Below are 18,924 nucleotides of genomic sequence, written 5' to 3'. Positions count from 1 at the left end.
AACTTATCTTATTCCTCCAGAAGTAGGCATAACTCAAAGAAATACGTGCAATGACAAATTTCAAATAAGAGTTACCTGAGATGTTTAGAAAGACTGATCATGTGATACGTATTTTTTTGATCGATGCCTTTATCGATAATGTTAAAAGTCATATTATAGATATCAAGTTTAATTTTTGAAGTGATATAAAGACATCGATATATGATCAATGTCTAAACAATATTTTAACATGACTTTCTTTCTAAATATCCGTTGTCGGAAAACGTAGATTAGACCTAGATTAGGCATCGGTATGTTCTGAATAATCATTTCTAAATAAACAGTAGACATCAGTTTGTAATGTAATTTTGTAATTGTCATCCAAAGAGATCACATCGGATGGTCTTTGTTATTTTTTTTTGCTTTCGACCTTTCGTTCAAAAAAAACTCTGGTAAATTCACTTGTAAATTACAAGGGAAAAATTGTTGCCCCCAAGAGTCGAGACTTGCGTTTAAGAATGAAAACACAATGTATCACATCCCTGCAACAAATTCATATTGTAGGGAAAAAAGCTACCTGATCCTAAACCAGATAAATGAACTTATGAACTGAAAACAACCAAGAGCAATCACAATGTCAGTCCAATCTTTACAATCTGATCCAACAAGAGAACAATATCAGTTATACCAGCACGTTCGTTCGGATTTTCCTTTAGAGCTAGCTCTGCAACGTCTGCGAGTTTAAGCAATGGTTCCACATTTCTTGGCAATGCTGCATTTCTATCAAAAATGGCAGCTGCTCTGCCGCGCCTAATTAAAGGAAGAGCCCACTCAACAATGTCTGGAGGTGCATATTCACTGTCATAAGCTTTCCTCCCACTCAAAATCTCTAGAAGAACAATTCCGAAGTTATAAACATCAGTTTCCATACTTCCAGCTGAACCCATGTCATTTACACTCAAAAGTCCAAAGTCGGACACTCTTGCATCCCAGTTAGAGTCCAAAAGAATATTTGAGGCCTTCATATCATGATGAACAATAGGAGGACAGGCTACTTTATGAAGGTATTCAAGCCCTTCTGCAGCTTGTAACGATATCTTCAATCGCAGATTCCAATTGAGAGGAGAAAGTTCCCCGTGGAGATGATCATGAAGTGTACCATGTGGCATAAGCTCATAAACCAGTAACCTTTCACCCATTTCTGAACAATAGCCCAGCAAGTTCACGATATGATCATGTCGAATATTGCAAAGAATGTCTAGTTCTGCTTCGAATTCCCTGCCATTAGTGCGAATTATAGTGGCAGCATTAGCCCTTTTAACAGCCACTTGAGTGCCATCAGCAAGTGTGGCTTTGTACACAAATCCATAGCTTCCACGCCCAAGCTCATTAAACTCCTTGAAACCATTTGTAGCATCTTTTAATTCTGAGAGGCGGAACACCTGCGCTGTCCCAATAGTAGCTGTTGCTGAAATAGATATTTCATGGTCAAGGCTAGGTTCTGCCTCCACAGACTGCTTGCGAAAGCAAGAGAGGCACTGTGTTTTATCCCTCTCTTCATTAGAACCTACAAATAATCGAGGAACGACACAGCAACCTGTGAAAACTAAAATTAAAAGTATTGCACAAGATCCAGCAATAATCACCAGCATCTTGAAATTACGTTGCTCTTTAGGTTGGTTCTTGGATGAAGAAGGAATCCCGCAAACATCCCAACAGGACTTGCTCTGGCAGAGAGAACAAGCACTGCATATCCTGTCTACATTTTTACTACATTTGCTAGATGGGAAAAATCCTTTTGAGCAATTTGACCCACAAGGCAAGCAGATTTTCAAGTCTGGTTGAACACATACACTAGCCAATTCAGCTTCATTAAGAATACTTGCATTGAACGAGAACTTACCATCGCCACAAGAAATTGGAGAACAAATTCCTGGACTACATAATTGCAATGGAGGACTGAAATTTGGGGGAGACTGCCCTTGTACATCCCAACAATCAAGAACCAAGTCAGCTTCCCTAACCCCACAACTCGTGAAGTCAGACGAAGCAATGGCAGTAAAACCATAATCTTTTGGGACTTTGGAAGACTTAATGCTCCCCCAACATTCAATCCCATGATCATCCTCTCGAATCCCACAAAAATGATGGGCACCAGCAGATAATGCCACAAAACGAATGCCTACGGGGAATTCACCAAATTCTTTAGAATCTCCCCAGCATACTAATTCCCCAGATTTACTAGAAATCCCACAAACAGAACCCCTCCCAGCTGCTAAATTTTTTACACTCCCCGAAACACCCAACTTACCCGATTTTGGACCCCAGCAAACCACCCCTCCATCTTTAAGCACACCACAACTAAATCCATCCCCAGAAACAATATCTTTGAAAACAGACTCACCCACAGATGGATCAAAAAATGAAGAATTATAAACAAGAACATTATTCGAGAATTCCCAACAATCTACATTTCCATAATCAACATCAGAATAATAAGATCCTCTAATAGCACAAACATGATTCTTTCCAGCAGCTATTTTCATATAAGTACTGAACTTAAAACTAGGCTGAAGAAGAAAAGTACCAGAACTAGACAATGTCCAACAAAAAGGCTCCGAAAGATTCGAAGTAATGCCACAAAGAAACTCCTCACCACCAGAAAGAGCTACCATAGCAGGCAAAGTACTAACATAAGCCAATGAAGAAGATGATGATTTGTTATTATTTTTCTCCCAGCATATAATCTTTTGTTTCCCACCTGCATCAATGGCACAAAAGAAACCATTTTCACCAAATGCAGCTGCAATGGGGCCTAATGAACCATAACCAAATGCAGATATGACCATTGATGATACTAAAATGAGTAGCAACATATGACCAGAACAAGAACAGGGGAGGCTTTTTTGGTTGACCATATGTGATTTTGGTATTGATATGTTATAAAATTATTAGTATCATGGAGTTGTGAGTGAAAATCTGGTTTATGTTCGACAGATACAGGGTATCAGAGATTGTAAGAATTAATATATATAATGGCCAATGCACAGGTTAAAATCACTAAAATATTAGTAATAATAATTTCTGTACTAACCGTAGAATATCATTTGTGGTTCGGAAAAGGTCGTATCAATGTTTTTCCAAGACTAACTGAGATTTTTCGATAAAAAAAAAATTCACTGAATTTTCAAGACAAGCCGACCTTTGATCTTGATTATCTTCTACTTTTTACCACTACGAATCATGCAATGGTGGAACTTTTCAAGATAGCTGAGGGGAAAAAAATATACGTGTAATTTCCGGTTCATCTCTCCTGTACACATGCTTCTGGTAGGTACCTCCCTAAACACATGTAGACATTGAGCATTGCTGGCACACCGGACATGAAACGGAAACAGTTGAAGTAAAAGAAAGGAAAGAATCTGAACAAGTGGAATTGACTTGAAATACAAATACATGCAAAACTATATAAAATATAATCTGAATCTGAAAGCATAAGGAAGTATCGATCTGTCATGCATGTGTAGAGCGGATCGATGTGCATATATTACTTATACATGCAATGTATGTACTTCATGTACGTATTTGACTTGTATTAAAACAGTCAAATTCACTGGCATTCCAGTTTGTTACTCCTGCTTATACCTAGCATCTTTCTCACTCTTGAGTTTAGTTTTTTATGCAGCAAAGCAGGACTTACGAACGAAAAAATGACAAAAATAGTCGATTTTTGAAAAAATTTAACAAAAATAGTCATTGTGAAAAAAGTGGCCAATTTTGCCCGATTGAATACTCCACTGTCAGTTGGGTATCCCAATTTGTATAAGATACTCCACTGGTAGTTGGGTATTTCATATATGGGATACTCCACTGCCAGTTGGGTATCTTGTATAAAGTGTATACTCACTGCCAGTTGGGTATCTTGTATAAAGTGGATACTCCACTGACAGTTGGGTATCCCATCGGTTAAAGTTGGCCAACTTTTCAGAAATTGGTTATTTTTGTCAATTTTATGTAAAAATAGACTAAATTTGTCCTTCACCCGTTATGAACGTGAAGATTTTGCTCATTAAAGGTCAGCGCAGATAAATTTACAACAGTTAATTAAACTGAAAAACAATTTTCGTATCATCCCGTGTTGAAACTGTAATTAAATTGAAATTCGGACGAACCTAGATTGAAACTCTACTCAAAATATGAAATAATGGTCATGTTCAATTACATTGTTTTCGAGAATATCAACCTGGATTATTAGCCATCATCCCAATAAATATTTTCAACAAATTAACAATAATAATATTAATTATTAAAAGCAGATGGGAGGTTTATAAAATTAAAAGGATGGTTGATGATATAATAAATAGATTTGAGTGGATACGAATGTATGAATTGAAGATACAGAGTAATGATAGGGGAAACAGGGTGTAGGGAGAGGGAGATAACATAAGGCTAATGTTTTCTTAATACTGTCTTTTTGTCTCCTAATACACCATTTTGAAGATCATGGAATTAACATCCAATTTTATAATTTCATTTCATTTCATTTACTCCGATGTCTTTTGAAGATTTTCCTCTTTTCTCTTTCCAATCTTTTTTGCTTTATTACGCTGTAAATAATAAGAACATCATAATTTATTTTACCCCGTCCTACCAATATTTTCTGGGAGGAAAGTGAAAAGAAGGGATGTCTAAGACAATAGAATTGAAGAAGAAAAAATAGAAGAAATTGGATCTCCCAAATTAGAATAATGGACAAGAGAGAAAGTAATACAAAAAATTAGTAATTAGTTATTACTTCTATTTTTTTCTATCCGGGAAGAGCAATGCTTGGTATCAAAATGGATTTTAAATTTGTTTCCGAATTACACATATTTTAATTGATGGACCTCATATTAATATATACGGGGTTCAATTAATTTATAAAACAATGATCAATAGCTAGTTGACACATTATCATTTGAAAACCGTTATGGAAAGAGTTTCGGGAGCTCTAATATATCTCAGAGTTTAAATAGTAAAATATTCCAATAGGTGTTTTATTAAATCATCAAATGTTCATTTAATCAGGGGAGTGTTTGGCACAGATTGTATTGCGAACATGTTTTTAAGGTGAACATAGTTGACTACAGAGGTGGTTCCTAACATAAAAATATACAACTTGTACCAGCGAAATTTATTCTAATTCTAAATAATATTACCAGACTTGATTTTTTTTTAATTTTTTTTTTACCTATTTTGTCTATTTAAGATCAACTGAGTTGTTCATCGTCCAGCTTCAATTATGTAAAGTTTCTAGCCTTCTCTATTAGAATGCCCGCCATTTCATGTATGAAAAAAACACCGAGTATCGCATATTTTCTATAAGTTTGAAACCAAAAGAGCAGGGACATGTTGTATAACCAAGAAAAAAAAAACTAGCATCAATAGTTACCAAGTCCTTGTAAATTTAGGTCACAATGATAGGAAAGTAACGGAACTTATTCTGTATACAACTTCAATATGCGAAAAAAGAAAGGAAAGAAAAAGAACTATACAAGGAATTTGGTCATATTAAATAAAAGAGAAAAAATAAAAAATAAATAGCTTGTGTATCTATTGAAGAATCAAATTAATCTTCAACACTCTAGCTAATGTTGGGGGATGTAGTTGCAGATAAAGTGATCGACACAAGATGGACAAAACTGTCAACACTGTAAGAGCTAGTCAGCTCATATTAGAAGTAACTCAAGTCCATTAAATGTGCTAAATCATCTACAGGTACACAAAGTGCATGTTAGGATTAAACATAAACAAGTTGGCAAAAGAATTAAAACACGATTAACATATACTAAGATAGTTGTATATACAGCTGTGAACATACAAGAAATGGTACGGAAATGAGGGAAGGGCAGTACGGTGTTTGACACTACGGCAAAGTTGACGTGCGAATCTACCAGATCAGATCCATTGTACATAATTAAAACATAGCCTTATTTGCAGGAAATTAATATCTGCAAGACAACCAACTCATTTAGGTCAAATGTGTTTATCACTTGGCTCAGACTAAAACTAATTATCATAATTATTCGTATAATATTTTACACATTTATGTGTGCAACTGCCTTCACTGAACCTAGAACCTTTAACATTTACAAAGAAAACAAGTAATCTAATTAAGCTTGTATCATTTTATAAATAATGTTTTATTTAACCATGTCTCCTATGTCAAATAGTAAGTTATATGTTACATAATAGCACAGAAATGATTAAAATTTAAAAACCAGTTTTGAACAAGGTCTATTTTCAAAGATCAGTTACTGCATGCATCAGTATAGCATAACAGACAAACAGCATCTTGAGAGACTAGTAGTAACCAAAATACAAATTTAAACTGGGAAGGCGACATCTTAGAAGTAATTCCGTCAAACAAGTGCAAAATGACCTTTACCGCAGAAAAGGAACTACAAAGCTTCTTCACAGCAAGTGCTATATTGCAATCAAATTATACAAACTTCCAGCACCATATATACTTGATGTTACACGTGAACTGCTACTCATCTATCCCATTCTAAACTCTTAACCTGAGGATCCACCATCCGCGCGCTATTTTCAATGCTTTTAGGAGGCTGGTTGACGTATCGGTCCCAGCCCATAATGTGAGGTAAAGCAAACTGCAATAGTAAATAACTCCTTGATCAGAACACATATAAAGCATAGCATTATAAAAGACACTTGCATGGGGATGCCAGCAGGCAAAAAAGTGAGGACCTGCTTCATATTGAACTCACACTAATAGACATCTGTGCCAAAGTTTTACTCATATTGAGAGAAGATGCAGCCGCAACATTGTTTTCACATATAGTGGTATATTCAGAATAGTTATTAAATATTTGTATAGATTTTTTCGGGGTACCCTGCTAAAAATTACTCCCCTTGTCACAGTTGATATAATATACAAGAGAATCCCTGTGATAGGAACTCACAACTTTGGCCAGAAACAACTAGTTGGATCAACTTTATTTCTTACTAATTGTACTCGAATGGGCAGTTCTTTTCTTTCGAAATCATGTCCTACATCACAATCCCAACAAATATTCTCTCACATTTTGTACTCCAAATTGATGTTTAAAACTAACTTTACAAGTTACAACATAAGAGTATTTATGTTAATTTGCAATATATATTGCTGTCTAGATTCACTTCCACACACACACACACTTATATCCTCGTGTTATGATGATTGAATAATGAATTTGTTACATCCACAAAAATTTTTAGTTTTGTTGATGGATTTTCTCATGTACAACACATCAAACATAGCCGATATGTGCACACCCTTTATTGGCATTAGGACCATACTACCTTCATGCACACATTTAACTCCAAGCTTTTTTAGTGTTCAACAAGGATAATTTAGTCATAATTCTAACAAATGGGTGTGCACGTATAAATGGGGGTGTGCGCATATCAGATCCTATATATGTAGCATTCCCACGCTCGAATCTTGGGACTGACATGTTTGTTGAATCTATAATTACATGAGCACAATTCCCCAATTTTTAAATTCCTTATTCAAGCAACTTCCTCTAAATTAGAGGAATGGCAATGGGTAGGGTTTGGGGTGGGTTTTATAGCATCAGCTATCCGCTCCGCATATAAAGATAATTATCCGATATGCATTCATTACCAATATCCAACCCAGCCTGTTTATATACGGGTAGGGAACAGATATTATCCACTAATAATTATTTATTCTTTTTTATTTAATTATTTATTATTATTTTGTTTCTAATAAAAAAATAGTTAGTATAATAAATACTTGTTTACAATTGTTATTTAAAAATTCCTGATATTTTTGTATATTTAAAACTTATTGTAATAACTTTTTTTTTGCTAAATTTTACTGAAATAACTTTGAATGTGATAGTATAAATTTAAATTTTATACCTAACCAAGTACAAATGTGTGTCACGCGTTGGGTCTTGCTCAACTAAACTACGATTTTAAACTAGAAACTAAGAACATAACTGTAAACTAAGGCCAAGTCCGAAGCAGGGACGCAACGATTATATCCATTATTCCATCCAATATCCGCATTTTTCATTTAGGGTATTATTTGCTCCGCACACCATTATCCACCAAAATCAATTAATTACCCACATTGACTGGTGCATATATTGTCTGGAACCAACGGGGCCGGTGGAGATTTCCATCAGCAAGAAAGCAATGTCAAGTACAAACTTCTAATTATACTTCGAGTGATTATTACTTGCAAAAGCGAATAAACATCGATACACATTTCTAATTAACATTTATACTTTGCTTATTTACTTAAAATAGCAATGTCGAGTACAAATTGTGAAAGGGGAAATTATACTTCATTTATTTTCAGTCAAAATTCCCCATTTTTATCATCCCCTAAGAAAGTATACTAATATAGTTGACCTAATACAGGCCTACAAGATAAACGGGGTAACTTGAAGTCTTTTATGTATCATCAAAAACAGGAGATATTGTAGCACATAGTTAGACTCGTATAATTATACATTAGGCAGACCTATCCCAGCCAAGCTATTCATGTACCTTCACATGTACAGACCTGCAAACTATTCAACCCAAATATGCATCTAGTCTGTTGAATTGAACTTAAAATAATATCCAGGTTTTGAGTTAACCCATATTGCCTTTTCAATTTAATTTTGAATGAACCGTGAAAGATATCCTTAATGGAGAAACATATGAAATTACATCTTATTGAGATTTTAGCAACTAGATATTTCCCCAAAAGATGTTTTTTGTTCTTAATTCGAAGATAAAGGGACCATTCTGGTCCACAGGCTGTACCGTGACAACATAAAACCGTAATTAGCAAATCTCAGCTAAAATAAAGAAAGAAGATGTAGCAAACTATATCCAGTATAAAAGGAAATTAGTGACTGGTATTTTTATATAAAAAAACAACCAGAATTTTATTTATACTTTCAAAATAAATGTACAAAACAAAGGTTGGAAGATATCATACACTGAAAGCAGTACGCATCACTGCAAACTCAGCTTTAGTAACAGGAACTGTTAATCGCTCGCTGATTTTCTGGACATTGTTCACAACACCTGCAAAGAAAATTCCATGGATGGACAATATAATTAGTTGTTACAAACTTACAAAAGCATATAAGCAACAGGTAGCTCAATTTTGCTGTGTGCTTATGATGACATTAAATTCTAGTCCCCAACAGGGCATAGTTTTAATATCCTGATTATACACACGAAGTTTACAAATTTTCATCTAGCTGTGCTCGGTTTATCCAAGTTACGACACAGTCAATGAGCTTGCTCAAGTTAAGGACAGCATATTCAGCAACCACAGCATACAAAATATTGATGGCTATATATAAATAATGGTGCACATAACAAGCATGACAAAAATCATTCCAAAGGTTCATGGTCGTCTCCATTTCAAAAGAAATAGAGAAGGAATCATATTGTAGTGGGAAAACTTCATATACAAACTGGCGACGAAGTTAGCTGGCCACACTATTGCCATGGCTGGTTCTTTAGCAATTGACCATAAGGATTAAGACCAAGGTAAACTAAAAGCCTTATGCATATTGGCTGCCGCACAAACACTACTAATAATTGACAATGTTCGCTGTTTAGTTTTCTCTTCCAGAGAAATAAAGATTCAAATTCATTATGGATTCAGATTCTTAATACTCCCTCTGTTTTTTAATATATGACGTTTGACTTTCTGGCACACATGTTTAAGAGGGTTGACCACATAGTTAGAATCATTATATTTAAAAAATTCTTTTTTTGAAGAAAAATATTAGATCAAAACTTTTATCTACAAAAAGAACTTTTTGAAAAAATAATTTTAACTATGTGGTCAAATCTCCTAAACATGTGTGCCAGAAAGTTAAACGTCATCTATGAAAAAACAAAGGGAGTATATTCAGATAACTTAGAAATTTTAATTATTCACCAATATTTATTCATATAGCTGAAATGACCCCCAAGTATATTGTAATTACACAAAAACAAAAGATCATATTATGAACCATGTACCATCTACTCCGCAAGAACATTATTGCCATTAAAATTAAATCATACTAAGAGTAAAATTACAATTGCATTATATGGGTGGTTTTACAGGAGCATACAATCACGAAAGGTTGGAAAATGTCATATACAGATCATTACTTGAAATACTCATGACAACTTAAAACACGTGTGACACCATAATGTCGGCAATTCAAAATATAAATTTTATTTTCCGATATAAACAAGTATAAATACAGACATTGACTATTGAGACTTACTCAAAGTTATGAAATATCCACTACCATCAGCATGTGGCTTTACTTGTAATGTCTTCCTCACTTGGCCAGCGTTGCTGTAATATTAAGAGTTTTATAAATCCATATCAATGGAAGAAAACTTCAATAAATTGAACATGTTACAAAAAAATGGAAATAGAAGAAGGAAACATGTGACCATGATTAAACCCCAGAGAACTCACTGTTAGAAAAAGGAAAAAATAAAGAACACATAAATAATACAATAAAGTGCACCATATAGGTAGGTTTGCATGACTTTTGAAGAGTAACTTCACTTGAAAAAAGAACATACTACAAATTTAACTTTCTGCAAAATTCCTAAGTCAATAAGAGGTATTCCCAAATCAGTGTTAATTGTTATATTAAGTAGGAAAAAAAGAATTAATTGCACTTTGCAACCCCTACCTTTCATTGAATAACTAAACTATATACTTACTTTCAAAAGTACAGTTTGCAACCCCTAACTTTAGACATCAAATACAATATGAATCCCTTTAACCATTTTGTTAAAAAAATATTTATATTGTGGAGGGTAAAATTGAAATTCAGCAAAATATTTAAATAATAATTTTATTTTTTAAATTAAACTAAAATTTAGAATTTTAAATTATAAAAATAATATTAATGTCAATTATTTTATTACTCAGTATAATTTTTAAAATTTTAAAATTTAGATATATTTAGAAACTTTATGATTATATATATAAACATATATTTTGCTTAATAAATATATTTTAAGTACTTAACATTATGATTAATTTAGAGTATTACTGATAGAAAATAACTATAATATTTTTCATGTAAAAAATGCATTAAAATAAATATTTTAATTAATCTGAAATTTTAGTTATTAATATTAACACCTCAATTTCAATTTTATAACCGCAACGGATGCATGTTGTAGTTGATATTGAAAGTTAAGGGTTGCAAACTGTATTTTGCAAAGTAGATCTACTGTTTTGATTTTAAATGAAAGATGGGGGTTGCAAAGTGCAATTAACTCGGAAAAAAATGTTAAATCTTTTCATATTTAACAAAACCACCATCCTAATAATAAACCTAAAATTCATCCAGACACACTAATTTACACTTGTGTCCAGCAGATCCTATTACTATCTCAATAACAGAATTCCCATTGCAAAATTTTATCTATTATTTGGAAACCTGAAAATTTGATTAACTAAAACAACACATTACAAAGGTATAGACCAATCTGCCAGTAAGGCATGAATAGCACCAGAGGGAAGAATTTCCAGTTTAATTGTAAACATATTAAATAAACAAACAATATTACAAAAATTGAAGAAACATGATTTCGAAAAAATATAAAAATCCAATATATCTTTAGCATGTACCTTGACTTCATCGAAGGATCATGAAAAAATTCACAAGCTTCGTCTGGACCCAAACTTATCAGTGATCCAATCTCCGTGGGCGATAAAGCAAAGAGCTACAAGCCTTATAAACAGTCAGTTGAGTAAATTTAAAAAAGAAAACTACAAGCGTAGAGGAATTAGATAAAGCTAAAGATAACAAACAAAATGACTTGTACAAGGAGCAAAAGATTGTCGAAGAAAAATTAAAAGACTATCGGAAGCAACAGGAACCACTAATTTAAACCTTTTCATAAGAACACAAGATACTAAGTTATATATACACCACGTTTTAACGAGAAATCAAGCTGACTATGATATAAAGCCTAATAGACTGCCTTTGTAAATTGAAGCCCTGTTTTTCTTTGCTTGGTTTGTGCAACCTCAATGTGGTTAGAGGTGATCAATGGAGACTAAACCTTATACAATGCATTTTTGTTTGTCCATTAAACAATCATCTAGGCAAAATCAGATACTAAGAACCTTGTCTAAAGCAAAGTGGGATTTTTCCAAAGAAATTATTAACAAAATTATGGTAGACTTCTTAAAAATGCAAACCCCTGATATTTAAAAACACGCATCTCACCTTAGAAAAATGTTTATATTCCAGTAAAAGGGCATCCATGCAGAAACAATACATGCCACTTTGTTGAACATTAATAACAAACATCCACTAAAGTTTGATCACATGTTTCGAGAACCTATATTGTCAGATCAATTTCATATGACTCAGGATCTCCCTCCCACTTCTTTATACAAAATCACAGACAGGTTTAAAGGCATGGAACTGCAGCCAATTAGCTCAAGATTCAAAGTCCTCTTACTAATTATTCTGATACTCATTGATTTCTCTAGAAACATATTTACAGCACATGATTCGAATCAATAAACTACAAATGAATTCAACAGTCAGACGTACCTGCTTCTTTTCCCAATCGTATTTGCGTTCCCCGATGGCAGGGGTAAATGACAACATGATGGTACCTTGGCGATCAACTTTGAGACTTCCAGACTGTAAGAAAAAAAATTGATCAAGCAAAATCAAAAATTAACTTTGTACTATAAGCGAAATGAAAAAATATAACTCCATTTACTATATACACGAAAATGAGAGTGAATCCAATATGCAAATCTTATAAATGACCCTAAAAACTGAGAATTAGTATTAACTTTACACTGACTATAACAAGAAAGAAAGGAAGAGATTTAGTGTGAGAGAGAGAGAGGCAGAAGTACTAGCATGGGCATAATCTTGATGACCATAAGACCGTCAGATTTATTTGGGGAAGAAAGGAGTATGTTATAAAGACCCCCTTTTAGTCCCCACAATGAAACCAATCTAAATTATACTGGTCAATACTGCAAATAACAAAAATTGGAATGAAACAATTTCATGAAGAGCGACCGCTTAACCATTTAACTACCAACAAAACTGCTTGTTGTTTGAAAGAATTATGAGCCGTAAACTATATAGAATAATAGAATTTTTCACTCATTGTGTCAATACATTATCCTTCACTTAAATCATATGAACTATTTTCTTTCACTTTGTACTTCATTTTTGGCGGAGGATTTAATCCCATACTCTTCTCGGATATCATTTTCCGCAAAAATTGATTAAAATCTGGTCAATAGGATAGCTTAAGGACAAAATATAGCAAAGATCAGAGCAAATACCCAATTTCAGGCATCATTAATCTAAACATACAGAGCCATGAAGTTCTTAATAATCCATTAGCTAATATTGATCTATATACAATTATGAAATTGAAACAAAGAGATCATATTGACCTACATTTTATGATTTCACAAATATTGCCTGTTATATTTAACAGCAAGCTTTTGTATAAGTATAACATGATCATTTCTTTAAATTAGTCAAAGTTTAATGAAATCGCACATTAAAGTGTACAAAACTTCGTACTTCACACTGTAACAACCATGATATTGAGGTCATAGTCATACCCCACAACAACCCTCATATTTTCCTTTTTGTTCTACATCAATTTACAACATTCTAAAATGTGACCCATTGTGAACCTAATGAACTACTAAAGACCGCAATTTTCACTAAAATACACATTAAGGATAAAAACTTGAAAAATTATTTTATCATAACAACTGTCTCATCAATTAAAATTTAATTTTTTAAAGAAGCATTATTCTAAGCAGGGAAAAAACGTACATCTAATTTACTGAACTGTGGGAGCCTAGGAGAAGCAGAGAGTGCAGCTTTCCCCTTGTAAATGTTATAATTTGCAAAAACTCGCTCCGAAGTTCTCCCTAAATACTCCAAAAAACAAGCATTCATTAGTCAGAAACGCAAACCAACCAGACCCTAATATTCAAAAGTTTTCGATAAAATAAAGTCGAAACCATCGGTGGAGAAGCTCTGGGTAGCAGTGGAAATGTAAGCTTTGGACATAAACCATTGTTGTCTAGAAATATTCGCAACATTCTCCCTAAACAAATGAAAAATCCAATTCAAACATGTTTACATATATATATGTCACACCAAAACATACACACGCTAACTCAATTGAAACTCAAGACTTGCTCTGTGTGTGTGTTTTTGAGTGTTAATAAAGATATGAGCAAAGTGATTACAGATACAATTAGACACAATCGTAATATTAATATAGAGAGAGTGTATAATTACCGAGCAATTGGGCGTAAAAATGGTTGGGCACGTCTGAGAAAAGCAGCCATTGTTTTAGGGTTTTACCGTCGGAGAGGTTTTGGGATGCAAATAATTCACCAGCGCGCGTTAGTTACAGGGCTTTTTCATTTCTTATGTTTTTGGAGTTTGACTTTTGGAGTGACTTTTATTTTACAAAAATGTGTAAAATATGGGGTAAAATGACTATTTCATCACTGTAATCACATGTAATTTGCAAGTTGGTTACCAAGTTAAAAAAATTTCAGTCAACTAATGAAGTATTTAAAAAAATTCAAATTGGTCATTATTTTCAGTCCCGTTAAAACTCTAACGGTTTGCTTACATGGCATTGGCTACCTGATAGTACCCACCCAATTGAAACCTAAATTAAAGATTTTATTTATAAACCCGGCCCATAACTTATTCTTCACATTAATTCTATTTATTTCTTCTTTTGTTGTTCTTAAAATATAATGAGGTCCTCAACCTCCGTTAATAGTAGCAGTTGGTGTGAAGATATGAGATCGACAAGTTCGGGTAGAATGGGTATTGTCAATTGCTGGTGTGAAATCGAAGCTGGTGTTTGGTCGGCATGGAAATCTGGAACAAAAATCCGGGTAGGAGATTTTATGGTTGTAGCGGGTTTAAGGAGTCGAGAAGTTGCAATTTTTTCATGTGGATTGATCTGGAGTACACAGATCGAGGTAGAGAAGTAATCAATGGATTATTTTCCGAATTGACGATGTAAAAGGATGAAATTAAGGTACTGAAAAAAAGTTGGAGAAGATGGAAGATATGCAAATCGATGATGTTTGTGTGAGGAAATTGGATGTGATGGAGAAGGAAGTGAAGAAAGCAACAAATGTAATGAAAATAACACTTTGGATGTTTATTTTTTCATTTGTACTTGTTCTAATTACTTGGTTGTTAAAGTGTAATAAAAATTGACTAGTTTATGTTATGCAATTGTAACTGATTATGTATGTATTCTCAATTCTATGAAATTTAACTTCAAAAGAAGAAGTAAACATAAATAAAAACATGAATGAAACGAAAAAAGATTGTGAAATGCATTAGATAGTCAAGATTCCTGCAACATTATGCAGTTACAATAAGCAAAATAGCATCGAAAGTATCATGTCCCCCACATACTAATACAATAGTTCTCGATTGCAAATAACTTAATAATTAAAAAGTTTAAAGTGCTTCAGTCAATGGTTCTTCTGCCTTGGTGCTGTGAATCGCTTTACTGGAAGCTTTGGTCTTCCCCTTTTACTGGTCCCAACCCCATGTGATAGTGGTATTGAGGGAGGTGGAGTCCAAGTGCTCTCATGTGCTGCTCTAATATTTGGTATAGGCATCTGTATTAAAACAGAAAAATAATTAAGGTATTTGTTGATGCTTTGAACAAATTTAACTAAATCTCCAAATTTGACAGTAAACTACTTACAAACATCATTTTTTGACTAGGCATTTGTGTGTTAGGAGACTGACTTTGTTCCTCCAATATTTGGCTTCTTCTGGGAGTATTAGGTGGTGGTGCATTCATTTCAGTTTCAGCCATAAAAACCCCATCCATTAATTATGCCTCACCTGTCTCTCTTTCAATCTGACCTTTATCCATTTCTTCATTTATTTCAGCCTCTTCTGCAGTCATGTTCTTCCTCTTTGGAGCCCTTTTTCGGCACTTTTTTCATGTAACCAGCAGACTTGTTTGGGCATTTCCCCCTCTTATGTCCCCTCTGTCTGCATGTAGTACAGTGCATAACCCTCCCCATCTTAGACAATGAACTTTTTGCTCCCTTCTTCAGCCTTCCTATAGCCCCCTCCCAACCTTCCCTTCTCCTTTGCCGTTTAGGCCTCCCCCTCAACTGCTTCACAAATGATGGTGGGAGAATTATGTCATTTCCATCTCTGCCTATTGCTGATAACAACTGTCCACTACATACAGTTTTTAAAAAACAATCGTCAAGACCTAGTACCGGCCTACATCCATCTTTCCAGCCCTGTTTCAATTGATCATAACAAATATAAAACCTCTGAAAATGTGGAGCATCTGCTTCATTAACCCATGTTTTGGTGATCTTTACTGTGTTTTTTTGTTACTCCCTAAAATCTCACATGCAAACCTTCTCAGCCCTGCAAAGTGTTTGACCATCTCTTCTTGTACTTGGCTCAAGGCCCTCTGTCTCAGTCTACAAGTTGTGGCCTCACTTACTTCTACCTTCAGGTCTTTCTTTATTTCTTCTTGCATTTCTTTGAGCTTCAAACTAGGATTTCTTCTAATCATGTTACCATATACCTCTGCTAAAAACTTAACACTTACAAGTTTGTTTGCATAGTGATATATGCAATTATGTTCATCATTTACTGTCTTCACCTCCCAATACTCTTTCTCCTTTAAATATGATAACCACGTTTTAAAAGGACATCATTTTGCATATATCACTTAAATCCTCTGCTTGTCATCCACATTATATTTTAGTGGTCTCCTAGTCTCAATAGAAAACCTCCTGATTGTTGCATTGACTTGTTGTTTATCCCCAAATATTAGGCCTGGAACCCATTTGATGTTCTTAGCATCTGTTCTCATGTTAAAAACCTCATTTACCCTCACTTTTTTTTTCTTGCTTTTGGTTCAGCATATGCAATGTCTTCATCCGTCTCATCATCACTATTAGAGGACCCATCATAATAATAATCAGATTCTGATTCAGATTCTCGACTCATAAACTTTTTTAAAGATTCTCTTATTTCTTGGTTCATTTCTTTATCTAATGCTTCATGTTCTCTTCTCACTTCTGCCCTAATTCTTCTACAGTCAGATAAATCAGAATCACTACCGTCCCTAATATCACCTTCTTCTTCAACTTCCTCCTCATCAGTCTCACCCTCACCATCATCAGTTTCACCCTCACAATTTTCATTGTATTCCTCCTTATCACCCATATTTTCATTATCTCCTCCCTCTTCAGCATCATTATCCCTCTCAAGATTTATGTGGTGAATGTATAATCTCACCACCCCACCCCCGCTAGTATTCGTTGTTAACTTATACAATTCTGGGACTTGTTCATATTTAATAAGCAGCTTATATCCCTTTTCAGGACTAATACCATTAGATAAATAGTAAAAGCCATCCATATGTCCTACTACATCAGTAAACAAACCTTTAATTTGAGCCACACCCATTTTTTTAACATCAATATGATTTTTGACCTTAACTTTCTTAGCCTGGTATATTTCCATCTTAGTAAGAGGAGATACAATAAACTCACCACCATAATACAACATTATTCTCACAGACCTGTTTCATTCCAATACAAAATGCATACATAATTAACAGCTTAACATAAATTTAGGGTTTTCATATATGCATACAAATACATGAAATATACATACAAATAATCAACCAAATCAAAATCGAATGAGACATGCAAACTCAAATCGAAATTCAAAGAGAATGAAAGGATTTACATGATTGATTGTAGGTGACGATCCGGTCGATAATTCCAGCTGCTTGGTTGCCTCCTCTCTTTTACTCTCGCTTAATCAAAGATAAGTAATTTTAATTGTAATTTTTATATTTTTGTAACTGAGTCGGGTCTTTTCGGGTACCTGACATGGCATATGATGTGGCGTGACATGGCTCCAACATGTCCATTGACCGTCAAGTCTAACGTTCATCCGTTAAAAGTCACAGGGTTTTTTAACGGTCGTGTAAGCTTTTTTAAGTTTAGTGTTACGATAGCAATATATAATGAACTTAGTTATGCAATTGAAAGCTTTTTTAACTTGGTGACCAACTTGCAAGTTACATGTGACTACAGTGATGAAATAGCCATTTTACCCGTAAAATATGAGAGCACATTAATTAATATCTTATGAAAAAAAACAATGTAGTAAATATCAGGATCCAGCGTAGTTGACCAGTGCCAAGCTCGGTTCCAACTCGATTGAAATAGTTCGGATTTGAGTTTGAATTCGAGTTCAATCGAGCCTTTAATTTTAAGTTCGAAATAGGGTTCTCAACGGGGCGGGTTCAAGGCGGGAATAACAATTCCCATACCCGCCCCACATAAAAATAATTGTCACGCACATGCCTCACTTTCCCGTGGGGATTTATAATTGTCAAGAAATCACTCGCTCGCGCACATTTTTGGGACATTAATTTGTCTTTCGTGCCACGGTAAATTGTGAGAGCATTGAGAGTAGCATATAGTATATTTTTTTGACAAATTTGGCCTATACCTTTATAAGTGAGTATATGTTCTATGAAATTCATTATCGGGATAAGTGGGGATCGAATCCAGGACCTGTGATGACAGAGGATAAACTGTAAACACTTGAGTTATCCAATTGTGTTGTTCTAGGACTTATATTAGTATTATAATAATGTATCCCCATCCCTGTCTCACGGGGCAAAACTTAGTCCCTGCCCCGCCCACTTGCCCCCATTTAATAATCAATTTTTAAAAGAAGCTCAAAATTGAATGAAGTTCTTCGAGAAAGGCTTAAAGAGTTTGCCAGCACGGCTAGTCCTCAAGTGGTCAACAATCCTCATCAGGTGAGATTCTTTAAGTCTGATTGTCTTCAA

General features: G+C 34.1%; 2 protein-coding genes across 2 annotated transcripts; both read right to left on the bottom strand.

Moving 5' to 3' along the window:
• Positions 1 to 581: 581 nt before the first annotated feature.
• On the bottom strand, positions 582 to 2,897 carry LOC141686766 (serine/threonine-protein kinase-like protein CCR2). The gene has a single exon (XM_074491827.1). The coding sequence runs from the start codon at positions 2,895 to 2,897 to the stop codon at positions 609 to 611; it is 2,289 nt and encodes a 762-aa protein (XP_074347928.1). The 3' UTR covers positions 582 to 608.
• A 3,313-nt stretch (positions 2,898 to 6,210) lies between these two features.
• LOC141705867 (single-stranded DNA-binding protein WHY2, mitochondrial-like) lies at positions 6,211 to 14,473 on the bottom strand. Its single transcript, XM_074508736.1, has 8 exons — positions 14,328 to 14,473; positions 14,045 to 14,130; positions 13,854 to 13,951; positions 12,588 to 12,680; positions 11,651 to 11,745; positions 10,278 to 10,351; positions 8,981 to 9,069; positions 6,211 to 6,629 (listed from the first exon to the last, which is right to left on the bottom strand). The coding sequence occupies exons 1-8, from the start codon at positions 14,375 to 14,377 to the stop codon at positions 6,513 to 6,515; spliced, it is 702 nt and encodes a 233-aa protein (XP_074364837.1). The 5' UTR covers positions 14,378 to 14,473; the 3' UTR covers positions 6,211 to 6,512.
• Between the last annotated feature and the right edge of the window lie 4,451 nt (positions 14,474 to 18,924).

This window comes from Apium graveolens, chromosome 2, assembly GCF_009905375.1.
Source record: "Apium graveolens cultivar Ventura chromosome 2, ASM990537v1, whole genome shotgun sequence".
In the NCBI taxonomy this organism is placed as follows: domain Eukaryota; kingdom Viridiplantae; phylum Streptophyta; class Magnoliopsida; order Apiales; family Apiaceae; genus Apium; species Apium graveolens.
The sequence above is the reverse complement of the archived record's forward strand: the minus strand, read 5'-3'. Positions and strand labels throughout refer to the sequence as shown.

Bases quoted from the DNA above. Each gene is read 5' to 3' on its own strand.
- LOC141686766 (XM_074491827.1), bottom strand. From the start codon at position 2,897: ATGGTCAACCAAAAAAGCCTCCCCTGTTCTTGTTCTGGTCATATGTTG.
- LOC141705867 (XM_074508736.1), bottom strand. From the start codon at position 14,377: ATGGCTGCTTTTCTCAGACGTGCCCAACCATTTTTACGCCCAATTGCT. The intron at 10,352-11,650 runs GTACATGCTAAA...TTAATATTACAG, and splicing joins GATCCTTCGATGAAGTCAAG to CAACGCTGGCCAAGTGAGGA. The intron at 9,070-10,277 runs GTAAGTCTCAAT...TTTTCTTTGCAG, and splicing joins TGGATATTTCATAACTTTGA to GTGTTGTGAACAATGTCCAG.